This window comes from Callorhinus ursinus, unplaced genomic scaffold (assembly GCF_003265705.2).
Source record: "Callorhinus ursinus isolate GAN/ISIS: 27379988/994484 unplaced genomic scaffold, GSC_fseal_2.0 scaffold57, whole genome shotgun sequence".
NCBI classification, from domain to species: domain Eukaryota; kingdom Metazoa; phylum Chordata; class Mammalia; order Carnivora; family Otariidae; genus Callorhinus; species Callorhinus ursinus.
The window spans coordinates 6,954,187-6,970,020 of record NW_027397119.1 but is presented as its reverse complement, the minus strand read 5'-3'; the positions used below and the strand labels follow the sequence as shown (position 1 = coordinate 6,970,020).

At 39.3% G+C, this 15,834-nt stretch overlaps 2 protein-coding genes across 8 annotated transcripts in view; both read right to left on the bottom strand.

Moving 5' to 3' along the window:
• Positions 1 to 15,834, bottom strand: part of ZBED6 (zinc finger BED-type containing 6) — a 16,417-nt gene extending 583 nt beyond the window's left edge. Inside the window, exons 1-3 of one of the 7 annotated variants that reach the window (XR_012375783.1) lie at positions 14,678 to 15,178; positions 8,784 to 14,186; positions 7,351 to 7,410 (exon numbers count right to left, since the gene is read on the bottom strand). Coding sequence is in view for 5 of the 7 variants with exons in the window: in XM_073884456.1 (XP_073740557.1) it covers positions 10,001 to 12,943 (2,943 nt within the window). In the remaining 2 variants the exon portion in view is untranslated. Of the gene's footprint in view, positions 1 to 7,350; positions 7,411 to 7,675; positions 7,813 to 8,306; positions 14,187 to 14,677; positions 15,179 to 15,754 lie in introns of those variants that run through there. The other 6 variants (XR_012375782.1, XM_073884456.1, XM_073884457.1 and 3 more) reach the window with 6 other exon arrangements.
• LOC141371122 (uncharacterized) lies at positions 8,196 to 8,309 on the bottom strand (the record flags this gene model as incomplete). Its single annotated transcript, XM_073884498.1, has 1 exon — positions 8,196 to 8,309. A coding segment is annotated over one exon (114 nt), but the record flags the coding sequence as incomplete, so codon positions are not given.

Sequence of the window (15,834 nt, the reverse complement as noted above, 5' to 3'; positions counted from 1 at the left end):
ATGTAATGCAGATGGCCAAGGAATTGCACACCAATTACAAGGAGCAGAAGTCGTCCTTGGGATTCTTCCCATAAAACAGTGCTTACAAAAAAACCACCAACAGCCCCCACCGGCAGCCCTTGCCACACCCAGGCCCCCACACTGAAGTGTTCCAGAAAGCTTCTACAGAAGTAACAACACATGACAAGAGCACATGCCAGAATTTGGAAAGGGTTTCTGCAAACTCGTACATCAGAAGACCAGGTTTCAAGAACACTGATCTATAACTTGAAATCAATTAAATCAAATTCAATCATATCTCCCACTAATAATCCTAATCCAAGCAAAGCAGGCCACAATAAAAACCAGCCTTGAAGTCAGCAACCTAGGTTAGGAATTAAGAGTCTGCCACTGAACATATACTAAAACCTTTAAAATTTGCAATACCGTCTGACTCACAATTTCATTTCTAGAATTTATCCTGAGGTAAATATTCAACCAATATGCAAGGTAATAATATACAAGAAAGTTCACTACCACTCTGCTTCTCAATGAAAACACATCCAGACACCTAAATGTTCAGAAACTGGGGTCTGTTTTAAAAAATTATGGTACATCCAAGCAATGTGATAATATGCAGCATATTACAGATTCTGGTACCAGGAAATGGGGTATGGCTGAAAAAATATCTAAAAATGTGGAAGAAGCTTTGGAATCAGGTCACCAGTAGAGGCTAGAAGAGTTTTGAGACACTTGACAGAAAACGCCTAGAAGAAACTGCTACTAGAAAATCCGAATGTGGTTCGGTGAGGTTTCTGTGGAAGCATTATTAAGAGAATGAAAAGACAAGTCCCAGACTGGGAGAAAAATCTTTGCAAAATACATAACTCATAAAGGACTGGTATCCAAAATATACAAAGAACACGTAAAACTCAACAAGAAAACAAATTAAGGAATGGGCAAGAGATCTAAACAGACACTTCATCAAGCAAGACACACAGATGGTAAATAAACATATGAAAAGATACTCAACATCGTATATCATTAGGGAATTGCAAATTCCTTTTAGAATGGCCAAAATCCAGAACACTGACACCATTAAATGCTGGTGAAGATGAAGCAACAGAGTTTGGAAGAACAAGACCAAAATGTTAGCAACAGTTACTACTAGAGTGGTTGGTAGGATTATAGATGGCTATTTATTATTTTGTTTTATGCTGAGAATAACATTCAATTTTCTAATACAAGGCAACATATATGTAATAAAAAATTTAAGTCTGCCTTAATGGTTTGTCCATCACTGATCCACTACGGAATGGGACAAGGGCTGGTCCTTTAATAGCACCTCACTGATCCACCAGTAGGATTCCCCTGGCCCCAAACACAAGGAATGCATTCTGTAATGGAGGGTACACCAAAAGGTAATTAAAAAAAACTGCCTCAAAAAACAGAAAACCTGCCTGAAACAGGATCAAGTTTCTCAGGGATATTCAAATAATTACAATGACACATATGCAAAAAGGAAAAGTATTAAAGGGGAATGAAAAAGTTTTACAATAGAAAAATATTTTAGAAAGGAGGGGAAAAAAAGGCTTAGGGATCAATTTCATTTTTGAAAACAATATCCCAAAGAACAAATATGAAACTGGTGCTTGTTTCAGGAACCCCCAACCCACTAATTAAACACCAAAATGGTACTTATGAAATAGTAACAAACAGCATGAATTGCATGTTAGGGTTTTTTGTTGTTGTTTTGCATTTAAAAAAAAATGAGGCTCTGCAAAACTCCCTCAGAGGTAGGCAGAGCATGAAGACTGAATGCTGAGCAGATGGACACAGCCTTGCTAATGTTTCAACAGAACAGTAACTTCATGTATATTCTTTTTAAATTATTATTTTTTATATTTTATTTATTCATTTGAGACACAGATACAGAAAGAAAGAGAGAGAATAAGCAGGGGGAGGGGCAGACAGAGAGGGAGAAGCAGGCTCCCCGCTGAGCCAGGAGCCCGATGTGGGGCTCGATGTGGGGCTCGATCCCAGGACCCTGGGATCATGACCTGAGCCGAAGGCAGACGCTTAACCATCTGAGCCACCCAGGCGCCCCCATGTATCTGTTTTAAACACTGAACTTATTTTTCTATGGGGGGGGGGAATGTAACTGTTATTCAAGAAAATGGCCAAAAAGCCCTTCCCCAGAGATTTAGGAAAAAAAAAAAATTGACAGTAATCACTACTACCCCAAGTTTGCAGACTCAAAACCAAGATGCATACTGATAAATTTTTTAAAAAAAGATTTTGAGACAGAGACAGCACACACTGAACTTCTTTATCTTTCTATGGGGGGGGGGAAGAATGTAACTGTTATTCAAGAAAATGGCCAAAAACCCTTCCCCAGAGATTTAGGAAAAAAAAAAATTGACAGTGATCACTACTACCCCAAGTTTGCAGACTCAAAACCAAGATGCATACCGATAAATTTTTTTAAAAGAGATTTTGAGACAGCACGCGAGGGAGGGGCAGAGGGAGAAGCAGGCTCATGGCTGAGCAGGGAGCCTGACATGGAGCTTGATCGCAGGACCCCGAGATCACAATCTGAGCTCAAGACAGCTAGCTGCTTAACTGACTGAACCACCCAGGTGCTCCCATACTGAAAAATTTCTTAAGTTTTAAAAAGGAAAAACAAAAGTATTCATGCCAAGAAAATATGAATACTTTTCAATAGCAAAAGTAGGAAGCCAAGATAAGTAATTGGTCCTCTCCCCTCCCACCCCTGAATTAATATAGGAAAAAGGATAAACTCCTTTAAAATTGCCACGTTCTCAGTAAGCTTTAAAGGATACAACCTGAGGGGCTCCTGGGTGGTTCAGTTAAGCGTCCAACTCTTTTTTTTTTTATTTTTTTATTGTTATGTTAATCACCATATATTACATAATTTGTTTTGGTGTACTGTTCCATGATTCATTGTTTGTTCATAACACCCAGTGCTCCACGGAGAATGTGCCCTCCTCAATACCCATCACCAGGCTAACCCATCCCCCCACCCTAAGCGTCCAACTCTTAATTTCAGCTCAGGTCAGGATCTCCGGGTTGTGAGACCAAGCCTGATGTTGGATACCACAGTGGGTGTGGGGCCTACTTAAGATTCTCTCTCCCTCTTCCTCTGCCCCTCTCCACCCCAAAAGGATACAGCTTGATACAAGTGATTATCTGCTCTGAGGAGAGGAAACAAAAGAAAGTTCAAAAAATAAGAAAACTCAAAGTTCTAGCCTCTTCCCCCAAAGAGATTTTTTTAAAAAATTATTTAGAGAGAGTGTGCATGTATGTGCAGAGGGAGGGGCAGAGGAAGAGGGAGAGAGAGAGAAAAGCAGATGCCCTGCTGAGTGAACCCAATGCGGGGATGGATCCCAGGACCCCAAGATTATGACCTGAGCTGAAATCGAGTCGGTTGCTTAACTGACTGAGCCACCCAAAAGAGATTTCAATACAAGTAAAAGAATAAGCTGATGAAAAACACAAAAATTCAATTTTAAGATATTGTCAGGATATCTCTCAGAATGCAGAAAGATGCCAACACAAGAGAAAAGGTATATAAGACGGAAATAATTCCAGAAGATTTAATTTCTATACAATGGAAATTCTAAAAAAAAGGAATGAAATTGGTAGAGATAAGAATAAAATAATAATACAACAAAATTTCCCTAGACTGAATAAACCTGAGTCTTTAAATTAAAAGGAGTTCATCAGGGACGCTTGGGTGGCTCAGTGGGTTAAGTGTCTGCCTTTGGCTCAGGTCATGATCCCAGGGTCCTGGGACTGAGTGCAGCATCAGGCTCCTTGCTCAGTGGGAAGCCTGCTTCTCCCTTTCCCACTCCCCCTGCTTGTGTTCCCTCTCTCGCTAGGTCTCTGTCAAATAAATGAAATCTTTAAAATAAATAAATAAAAAAATAAATAAAGGGAAGACTATGACCTTAGATTTGGCCTTTCAAACTACATTTCAAGATCTCAGGATTTGGAAGAAGTTTCAGATGTAAGGTCTCAAAAAGTATACCATCTATATACTCCACGTATTCTTGAAAAAATTACTTAAGGAAGTATTCTAAGTTGAGAAAAAGAACTTCACTTCCACTATTTCACTGCTTTTTAAAAAAGCTTTAAAACAACTGCTTTGGATATCTTATTTATGATATAGCTGATAAATCCAAAATAAAGCAAATTGAACCACAGTATATTAAAAAAAATAAGATCACATAATCAAAAAACATTTATTCCAGGACTAAGAGTGGTTTAACATTAAAAAAATTCATTACATTAGGGACACCTGGGTGGCTCAGTTGGTTGAGCATCTGCCTTTGGCTCAGGTCGTGATCCCAGCATCTTGGGATCGAGCCCCACATCAGGCTCCCTGCTCAGTGGGGAGCCTGCTTCTTCCTCTGCCTGCCGTTCCACCTACTTATGTGCTCTCTCTCACAAAGAAATAAAATCTTTTTAAAAAATTCATTACATTAATGTAATGAGTAAAAAGGGTGGGTAAAAACAAAAACTCTGGTATCTTAAAGTCTTTTTTTTTTTTAAGATTTCATTTAGTTATTTGAAAGAGACACAGACAGAGAAAGTGAGTATGAGCAGGGGGAGGGGCACAGGGAGAGGGAGAAGCAGACTCCAAGTTGAGCCTGACATGGGGCTCCATCCCAGGACCCCAAGATCATGACCTGAGCTGAAGGCAGACACTGAACCGACTGAGCCACCCAGGCGCCCCAGGTATCTTAAAATTTCAAAAAGGAAAACATGGTTTTAAAAAAGGATTTAAAAATGGTATTTTTTTTAGTTAAAATGGCTTTAAAAAAAGGTAAAATGCAGCATTTACTCCTGATAAAAGCTTAGTATGATTACAAGGAACCTCCTTAGCATACATGCTTAGTATGATTACAAGGAACCTCCTTAGCATACATGCACTCAACCATCAGAAACCATCAGCACAAGCAATATGGTAAAACACTGGAAGTGACCCCATTCCAGACAAACAAAAAAGGAGCACTTTGCTGTCTCCACTATCTGTCAATACTGTTTCCGAGTCTAGCACATGAAGTAAGGAAAGGTATAAAGACTAGAAAGGAGGAGGCAAAAAAAATTTAGTACCTACAAATTATATGCTTGCAAACTAGCAAATCTAGCAATAACTAAAACATATTTAATAAGGTATTTTTTAAAAATTGTTAAATTTCCCATGTGCTAGCTTGGTAACAAAGTCCCATTCACAATAAAGCTGTAAAACATACAGGAAGACAACGAAGTATACAAAACCTACGTTAAATTAAAAACCGAGAAACTATGAAGCTACCAAGGCACTGAAGACCTGGATAATGGAGAGAGAATGGAGTAGAGGCTTAAAGCAGTTTACTTCTCCAAATAATGTATACATCAAATGAATAGTTTATTATTGGAACCTGATGGACTATAAAATCATCGAGAATAACTAAGATAAAGAAAAATTTTAGGAGAGGACCTCACTTTCCTTGATATTATAATGGATGTGAAATACAACATTTAAGTGTAATATTCTCAAATGAGTTTAAGATCAACAGAATTTAAACAAGTCCACAAATGTGATTTGTGAAAAAAGTAGCATTTGAAATTAACAAAAAAATTTGGTCTCCCACTTGAAAAAAAAAACATTTCTACTTCATACAAAAAGGTTCTAAGGGAATAAAAACAAAGACAGCGAAGAGGCTTTAGCTCACTAACTAAAGCATTACACTAAGAAAGATTCTGGGAGTGCCTAGGTGACTCAGTTGGTTAAGCATCTCCCTTCGGCTCAGGTCATGATCACAGGGTCCTGGGATCGAGCCCATAAGGCTCCCTGCTCATCGGGGAGTATGCTTCTCCATCTCCCTCTGCTCCTCTACCCTGCTCACGCTCTCTCTCTCTCCCTCACTCTGTCTAAAAAAAAAAAAAAAGATTCTGAATTCGTAACTCTGCTCAGCAAAAAGGAAAGCGATTATCTGATACCTTTATTGACCGTGCTTATGGGAAGGAGAGGCAATGCCATATAACTACAATCCCTAGATTAATTTTTTTTAAGTTTTTATTTAAATTCCAGTTAGTTAACAAACAGTGTCATACAAGTTTCAGGTGTACAATAGTGATTCCACACTCCCATACAACACCCAGTGCTCAACACAAGGGCACTCCTTAATCCCCATCACCTATTTCACCCAACATCCCACCCACCTTCCCTCTGGTAACCATCAGCTTGTTCTCTACAGTTGAGAGTCTGTTTCTTGGTTTGCTTCTCTCTTTTCCCTCTGCTCTTTTGTTTCTTAAATTCCACGTATAAGTGAAATTATATGGTATCTGTCTTTCTCTGATGGATTCACTTTGCTTATCATTATACTCTCTAGCTCCATATATACACACACATCTTCTTTATGCATTCATCAACTGAAGGACACTCGGGCTGTTTCCGCTGCAATGAACATGGGGTGCATGTAACCCTCTGAATTAGTATTCTTGTGTTCTTTGGATAAATACCTAGTAGTGTGATTGCTGGATCATAGGGTAGTCCTAGATTACATTTTTAATATAAAAAATACAACCATCCAAGTACTGCAAAAAAAAAAAATGCATGATATATTTTTTATAAGCTCAGATTGAAAAAAAAACCTTTTCCTAGCATGATGCCATAGTTAAAAATCATAATAAAATTGACAGATTTGACTACATAAAATGGAAAACACTTATATAGCAAAAGATCAGCAACACAACCAAAGATTAGTATTTTTACTAAAAAGGGTATGTCAAGAACTTTTACAAATAAAAAAAGACATCATTAATTACTCAGAAAATTGGTACAACCTCTTTAGAGAATTGTAATAATTCTACAAATTTACATCTGAGAGCTGGTTCTCGGGAAATAGCTCACAAAGGGCTGTTATTGGATGTGGGCTATTTTTATTTTTAATGGCAAAACTCCAAATGTCTATCAATGAGAGATATGTTAAACTTACAGCACTTCCATATAAAGGAATACTATCGTGTCATTAAAAAAAAAAAAACAGATGAGGCACAGCTATGTGCATGGAACTATGTCATGGATAAACCACTGATAGTGCTTTCCTAAGAGGAAATGGAATCACAGGGAGATTCCACCTTGGTATATTGTTTTTACCTTTTTTATAAAGTGCATGTGCTATCAAAAAAGGGGGGAGGGGAAGGAAATGTTTCCATCCCCAAACCAAAAGCTTGTAAGTAATTACAAGAAAAAAAATCTTGACAATGGTTTTTTAATTTCTTACTGATCCAGGAAAATTATGCCTTAAATTACAAAAATATTCACTCCTTTAATGAGAAAAAACCCATTCCCACACTTACATTAGCTGGTTGCTCTCAACAGGAACCTCTGTGTCTTCACTGAGTTCCAATCTATTACGCCTGTAGGTCGAACCAACACTCAATCCATGAATTAATAATAATGGGGCAGAAAGAATTTTCCTCCTCACATTGCCAAGGAAACCTCTCAGCCACAATTCAAACACAGGACGTGTTTTTAAAACATCTCCCAACTACTGGGAGATTAAGTCCATTCGAATAACCTTTGTCAGACTGGAGACAGCTAGGCTTAGTTATCTCCTCAAAAACAAAAACAAAAATAAAAACCAACAAAAAAGAGAGTTCATTTAAAGATGAACTTCAGAGTCAAAGGATTATTGGAAAAAAAAAAATCCATCTTCCACAGCCGAACAATATAATTTAAAAAGAAAGAAGAAAAAGAAAAAAGAAAAAGAACACCAAAATTCAATAAGATCCAATTTCTGGTCTTCAAGATTTCTTCACCTATTAAGAAAAAAACAGAAACCTTCCCCCATCTTTATTATCTGTATAATAAAAGCATACTTGTATGAAAAAATATCAAGTGTTTTATGTATGTAATATACATATACATATATACTAACTGGCTTATACACACACACACACATATACACAAATGTGTAGAAATAAAACATTTGGGTAAGTTTTCCCTTTTAAAATACACTACAAAAGCCTTCAGATTTGGGTTCATTATAAAAATAGTGAACTTACTCTTATACCAAAGTATCATGACGTGTATCGCTATGTTACACTAAGTTGTGCCCAGCCCACAGAATAAACATGAAGGGAAATCCTTACACACGTGAATCAATGTGTATAATACGGATGTATGTACATATTTCTCATCTTCAGGGAGTGTTTAACCAAAAAAGATAGAAACTTATAGTTACTGAGTAACTACAGAGTGGTGCAGCTAGCTGTGGAAGGCAGAGCAGCATTACAGCCGTCCTGAACTGGCGCTGTCACAATCCAGAAAGCTTCTATCTAATGGAAGACTTTTTCTTCCTTTATAGCAACACCAGTGTCACTGGCATGACATTCAATATTGGCCCTGCAAAGGCTTGCTTAGGCAGCCTGGTTTCGTTTTTTTTTTTTTTTTTTCTTCACAAGTGATGGCTACAACCAAAGACTTTATAATTATTCATTTACTCCAGTTAGTAAAAGGGTAAACTTTTGGAGTTGAAATTTCATTTCACAATGGTACATTTACCATTTAAGAATTAAAAAAACAAAAAACAAAAAACCCAAAAAACAAAAACAAAAAACGATTTTGATACATAGAAATGAGTTCTAAATTTTGAAACCAGCCCCGTAACAAAGCAATTTTGATTCTCATGTAATAAATACTACATAATTTCTAGGCTAAATCTTGCCAAATACTATCCAAGACAAAACTAAAATCAAAACTTAAAAAAAAGTGGACACCTTTTACTCACACTTAATACTAGTCAATTTTCCAGGAAATTTTTGGGCAGGGAATATCCCCAAATCTAAAATGAAAAAAAGGAAAAATTGGGATCTTACATTAGTTATTCAGTCTGAAACTTGTAATAGACTTTTACTAAAAGTCATCATTTTCTGGCCTCCCACTCAACCACAGAAACATACTTTAAGAGTGGAAAGGGACTTTAAAGATCACTGAGATCAATTCTCTCATTTTACCAGTGAGGTAATGATTCCTAACACCTGAAAATACTGAGTGCTTATGTTTAGCTAAGATTAGAAGCCAAAAAACCACCTCACAGTTAAGAATACAGTATTATGGATCATTCAGCATATATATTTAAAGACATTTAAGATCACTTAAAATCAGAGAAACATTCTTTGGGAAATGGACACTGTGTTTGCCAAAAGTGTGCTCCTGGGGCTTTTACTCCAATTCCCATTCAATCTTTTTCAATTTTTGTAAGCTTTTTATTATGTCATTTGCCCATAAATTTGTAAAAAGTACCCATACAATCTTTATTTTATTGTTTTTACACTATTTTCTGAAAGTTAAAAAAAGGCTATTCAAAGACTGAAAGTAATTTTTTCCTGATTGTTTTCTAATGTTTCCCTTTTACATAGATCCAATCCTAAATATAAAGGGTAACTCTATCACACTCAGTAAGTTGAAATGATAAAGCTGACCAGTATGAGGAGGCAATTAGAAATTTCCAAATTTCATGAGTTTTGCTTTTGCCAAGCTGTACGGATCAGGGTTTTTAAAAAACTAGAAAAATGGGAGAGAAGGGGAGGAATACCTGCTTAGTATATGTTTTTCCTTCAATTTCATTGGTTTCAGAGCAAACTTCCCATGATGGGGAGAAATTTTTACTTAAAACCAATTACAAGTTCAATCTACCAGCCAGAAATAGCCTAAAGCCTTTCAATGCTGCACTATATTTTTTAAGTTAAAAAATATCTTTTCTCTCTTAATTGGTATAAACAAAATTTTAAGAGACAGCTACACTGAGTTACTACTGTGAAATTTTTAATCTTCACTTTGTCAGCATTATTATTAATCCTCTGAGGAATTTTCAGCACATTTTTAGGTTTCCCCAGATTTGCGTATAAAGAATAATTAGTATAACTATATATAACAACTATAGCAATTAGGATACAGTAACATAGCAACAAGTTGCCCATTTCAAATGGAAAAAGGAAAAAGAAATTAAGGTAGTATTTCTTTTTCATTGCTTTGAATAACTTCATTCCCAGGATCCCAGCTCAGAACCAACGTAGAATAATCATAGTTAACATTTTTCAAGTTCATTTTCAAAAACATCAGCTGTTCTATATTGTCAAAGTCCAGGCTCATGATCTGTTTTGGATGAAACTGGCTATTTGCAGTAAAGATACATTCAGACTGCCAACTACACATGGGGCAGCTTAGATATTGAATGGCAACTTGGGTCAAAGCTGGCCATATGCTCACCTTCCTCTGCCAGTAAATCAAAGGGTCACCACCTCCTGAGATCTCTGAATACTTCTCTTTGAAGTACTCATCCACTACTGCTATGGCAGAAGGAAACATGAAGCTTTTGCTTCCAATGGCAACATTATCTACAGCTGAGCTATCAAAAGACCCTGAACTGGAGGTGCTTTCTCTTATAGATGAGGTAAACGAATCAGCTCCTACAATGGCTGAGGGACCAGAAGCATCTGAAGTTGCAATATGGCAGACCTCTGAAGATTCCATATAATTGCAAACTTCTTCTGCAAGGATCTGCTTATAAGTTTCTAAATCAGCACCTTGAGGGAAAAAGTCTTCCAAACTGTTTTTAAAGCAAGGATCTAACAAAGCAGCCAAGATACAGGGCTTAGATTTAAGCATAGCACTCAGTAGGGTATCAGTTTCAAGTTTCAGAGATAAACTGTCCACCAGATTGAGTGCCTGAGTAATACCTCTTATTTGAAAATCTTCTCTGAGTTTCTGCAGAGAAAGGAGCAGATGATGGATTAGGGGGAGCACCTGATTCAATCCTGTGGTCTTGACACTCACTTTCTGGGTGGCCTCCTCAAATGGTTTAAGAATATCACAAACGTAAGTCATTAGAGTCCACTGAAGGGAGGTGAGCACAACTCCACTAGCTCTACCAAGACTATGGTGAACTGAGTAGCAATGCTCCAAGAGCCATTTTAACATATAAAAGGTAGAAATCCAATGGCCAGTTTCATCCTGCTTCAAATTCTTCCATGGAAGTTGGTGATCATTTTGGAACTCCTGTAGAATCTGACGGGCCTTGACTGAATGACTAAAATGATGACAGGTTTTCCTAGCAGCTACTAACATATTCTCAATGCTTTTGTGCTCACAAAAAAAGTCCTGAATGACTATATTTAAACAATGCAGGAAGCACGGCACATGGGTAAAACCGCCATCTTTGATTGCATGTACCACATTAGAGGAATTATCAGAAACAATGAAGCTAGGAATAAGGAAATTAGGAGAAAGCCACAGACCAATCTGGTCATTTAATTCTTGTAAAATGTTGGTTATCAAGCAGTCTTTGGCCAACCCTGTTACACAAAGTACTGCCCACTTTCTGAAATTGGGGATCCTGCCATTACTGGAAGAAGGTGCAGTTTCCAAAGAGACCCAGTGTACAGTCACAATGAAATAGTCAGTGGATGGGTCATGGGTCCATATGTCCACAGTCAGGTGGATCTTTTGGCTTTGAACATTCTCCAAAGTTAAGAAAATTTTTTCTCTGACCCAATCATATAATTGAGGTACAGCCTTTGTGAAAAAGTAAGTCTCAGATGGTAACCTATAGTCAGGGGCCACAATCTGCATGAACCTCTGAAAGGCTGGAGTTGAGAAGTAGTTGTAAGGATGCATATCCTCCACAATCATTTGAATAATTGCCTGACTTATTTGACTTGAGACTGAATTTTCGGAGTATGTTGTTTCTCTCTCCTGTGCATGTGTCAGAGCGTCTTGCTCCGCAATAGGAATAGGACTCTCAGATCTTCTACTATTTTCAACCTCTAACACAGGAGGTTCATCTGAATCAGAGTCACTAAGGTCCTCAGCTGTTAAATCATGGCTGCCTGTAGACTTCTCTCCATGCAGAGGATCGCTTAAGAGATCATTTCTCTCAGTCTCAGCCTCATCTAATCCATTTCCAACCGCACAACTGTCTTTGTTGGCAACAGCCCAATGGATGGGATGTGTGGCCTGCAGGTGTCGTTGAAGAGTTGAAGTTCCTAAGTGAGAACCTGGCCTACCCCGGCTCACACTTCTTTTACATATATTACACACAGCTCTTGAGATGTGCTGAGGATCAGTATAAAAAAAATTCCAAACTGCAGATGTCTTGGCTCTTGTTCCAGGAATTAAGGCATGCTTGACAATATTACTTTTGATGAGAAATCGCCCTCTTTCTGCCCTCAGGGCATCAGATACTGATTTATCACGTTTCTTACCCATTCTGTTTTCATCTAATGGATCAGTAGACATATATTCAAAGCTTCCATTGCTTCCAGCAGAAGAGGGAGATAAAGGCACATCCAAAGTAAAATCCTCCTCCCCACTAGTGACTCCGTATTTGTTGGCCCTGGTCCAGTGAGGTGAATGCCTTGCCTGCAGATGTCGCTGTAGAGTAGATGTCCCCAGATGGCTGCCTGGTTTGCCCCTGCTAACACTTTTTTCACAGAGGTTACAAATAGCTCGCCAGGTATACTGGGGGTCAACATGAAAGAAGTGCCATACAATGGAGGTCTTGGCTCTGGTACTAGGTAGATAGATCTGTTTTTCTATATTGCTCTCAAAAAGACTTTCTTCATCCTGCTCATGGGCACTGGAAGCTAATAAAGCAGGGGCATCTGCAACAGGCCTCCCAGATCCCAAATCCTTAAACTTTTTCGCAAGGATCAGTTTTTTCCTTCGCCTTTTCCCCTTAATCCGTAAACCCTTCTTTCTTTTCTTTTTAGCAGGCAATTTTGCCTCTTTATCCATTCCTTCTGCCACCATCTTTCCCTCTACCACATCTTCTTCATCTGTATTGGAATTAATAGGAACACATCCCAGAATCCCAGCACCACTAAAAGTGCTGCATCGTCTGCCAGGAGAGAGTGAGGAAACTGGTACACTTAAGGTACATATACTCATTCTCTTTATGTCTCCAAAATTCGTACCAGAATCTGTTAGTGGGTTTGTTACTCAAGCAAAAATACAGCTGTTCCTCTCTAATTGCATTACCTTGTCTCCAATTTCTATGGGGAATCAAATTCCCTTTGGAACAATGACTTCCAAGCCAGGTTATTTTTGGAGGAAAAGTGACAGCAATGGAGAACATTCCCAAACTCTTTTCTTAGAGGGCTTTATGATCCCTTCCAACTTCTGAGTTCTGAATCTGCTTTCAAATAGTCCAATCTCTTCATGTTATAGAAAAAAGGAACTTGAGGCCCACTTTTCCAGAGTCATAGAGTTGGTAGCAGCTAGAAGCCAGGTCTTCCAAATCCCAGGCCCATGTCCTTTCTGCTTCATCAAGAACTACATCTCCTTGAAATGCCTTCAGCTTTAAAAATGTGTATTTTAATGATGCATCATGGTAGTAACATCAATTTCCCTTAATTCTGAAATTAATTATTTTCAGGAAATTTCACTTAAACAAAAACATAGTGCATCATTCAACATTCATCACTTAGGACTGTGATTTGACAATACAACCCAAAAAGTCAATTCTGGAAATATAAAGCAGACTCCACATACTGGTCATTAACAGCAAATGCTAGTTGAGCCCTTTCAGCTTTAAATATAAATAATACAAATTTTTAAAATGTGGATGGCTAAAAAAAGTGTTTTGAGAATAAAAATTTAAAAGGTCACAAGCTGCATTTTCAATTTACTGTTTGTATCAAGAGTTAATCCAAATTTAGTTTTCAGACATTTTTAGACTGGAGAAGCTTTACTGCCTGTAAATGTACTAGTAACTCATGAGTTGAACTCTATATGAACAGCAAACACTGAAATTTAAGCTTTAAACCACTTTCATTCCTTTTCGGGTGATCCCTCCCCTTCCCCCAATACCTACATACATTTACCCTAAAAAGCATCGCTATCACTAGTTCCACAGCCTCCTTCTCAAGGTCCAGAACCAAGGCCTGCAAGATGTCAACAACATGGGCCTTCCCCATAGGAATCCGCACCGATTATGGGGCTTTAGGGGGTGTTCTTCATTACGGTTTCATCAATCCTACAAGGAGAACGGAAGTGTCCCTGTTGTTCTTGACTCCGATGCGGAGGGCTGGGGTGGGAGTTAATTAAAGTAGGGAAGGGGTGTAGGATACCGGATTAAGGTCGGTGGCTTTCAGTATGTGGAGTTTGAGAATATCTCCCAAGTAGTGGGACCCTGGAGAGGAATGAGAGTAGGTAAATTCAGCTCCTGGCACTCAGTTTGATTTAGGCAGTGGGGGTCCGCTAAACTGGGGAAACTGTTGTCGCGAAGAAAGCAAGCTAGTGTCACTTCTCTCTCCGGGAGACGGGGAACAAGCCGGCTTTCCGGGGCTGCTCCGGGCTCCTACGGTTTCGCCAACACCGGATGTGGGGGAGGGGAGGAAGGTTGTTGGGAAGGAGCAGGCGCCGTGGGGGTGGGGTGCAAGGGGTGGGGGTGGGGTGAATGGAACTGAGAGCGGGAGCCCGGGGCTCCCAGCTCGCCCCGGCGAGGGCGGCGGGCGGGAGGTGGGGGAGGGGGGCTCGTTACGGCGGGGCCGAAGGACCCGCTCTGACTTCCCGGGCTAGGCCGCAACCCAGGGGCGAGGGGAGGCCGCGGCCACTCCCCTCGCCCTCTCCCCCACCTCCCCTGCCCCGAGCCACCGGGAATCAAAAAACGGGTCTAGTTACCAGAGAACAGAAACTTTACCGAACCGCCGACACTGTCCCCGACTCCCGCTTGCTGCCACGTCTTTCTTCTTTCTTAGCCGCTGCCGCCCGCCGTCCTCACAGGAGCAGCACCAGCAGAAATCCAAGACTGCCAGCGTCAAAGATGGCGCCTGGCTACAGGCTCAGCTCTAAGACCCGGCCAGTAAAAGTGCCAGCACGACGCAATGCGAGAGGATTCCGGGAGATGTAGTTTCCTCTACGAGGCGGTGCTTAAGATGGCTTCCCCGGGTCACAGGGTCACGTGAGAGGGGAGGCGCTAGGGGTGTCTTAGTTTTGGGGGGGGAACGCGGTTTTGGAAACTTAAGGGTTTCTTGAAACCGTCTTTGATTAAAAAAATTTTTTTTAAATCTTTTAATCAAATGCGGTAACAAGCGAGAAAGCCGCGAGAACTGTGTCTACCAGACAGTAGGCCCTCGTAGAATTTGGTTCATAAATAAGTCGCCTGAACCATGTATAGTTTTCATTTAGAAATAAACTGCTTTCCCCATGCAATGTTGAAGGCTCTGTGCCTTTATTTTTATTTGAAGAGGTGAAATTGGGTTTGGGGGAATTTCTTTTATTTCTTAAAACAAATTTTTGTATTGAAAACATAATTCATGCTCATTACAAGGTTCGTGAGGGTTGGAGTAGGGAAAGGAAAAACCAGTGGTTGCCTGGCCACTTCATTATTAACATTATACTGTACTTTCCAATTTGAATGTGTTTACCTTTTTTTCCCTCTGATTATAAAAGTTATACATATAAGTGGTTTTTAAATTTTTTAAGTAATATACAACTGTAGAACATTTAACTCTCCATTAATTTCATTCCTGCAAAATAATCTCTCACTAATTTAGCATATATTCTTTCTAACGTTTTTGTGTGCAAATATACCTAAGTCTATTACTCTGATCGAGGAGGAGCCCAAGATCCCCTCTGGGTTAGTGACTCAACAGAACTTACTTAGGTGGCAACATTTTACCCAACTTGGATAAAGGATACAGTTCTATTACTAAGAAAGCATACATTTGATGGTAAAGCAGATGGGACTCCAGGCACCTTTTCCTCCCAGGCTTGTTCCGCCAGATACCAGCTTGGTGTGGGAGCCTCAGCCAGTACAGGTCAGAGCAGTCCCGGAT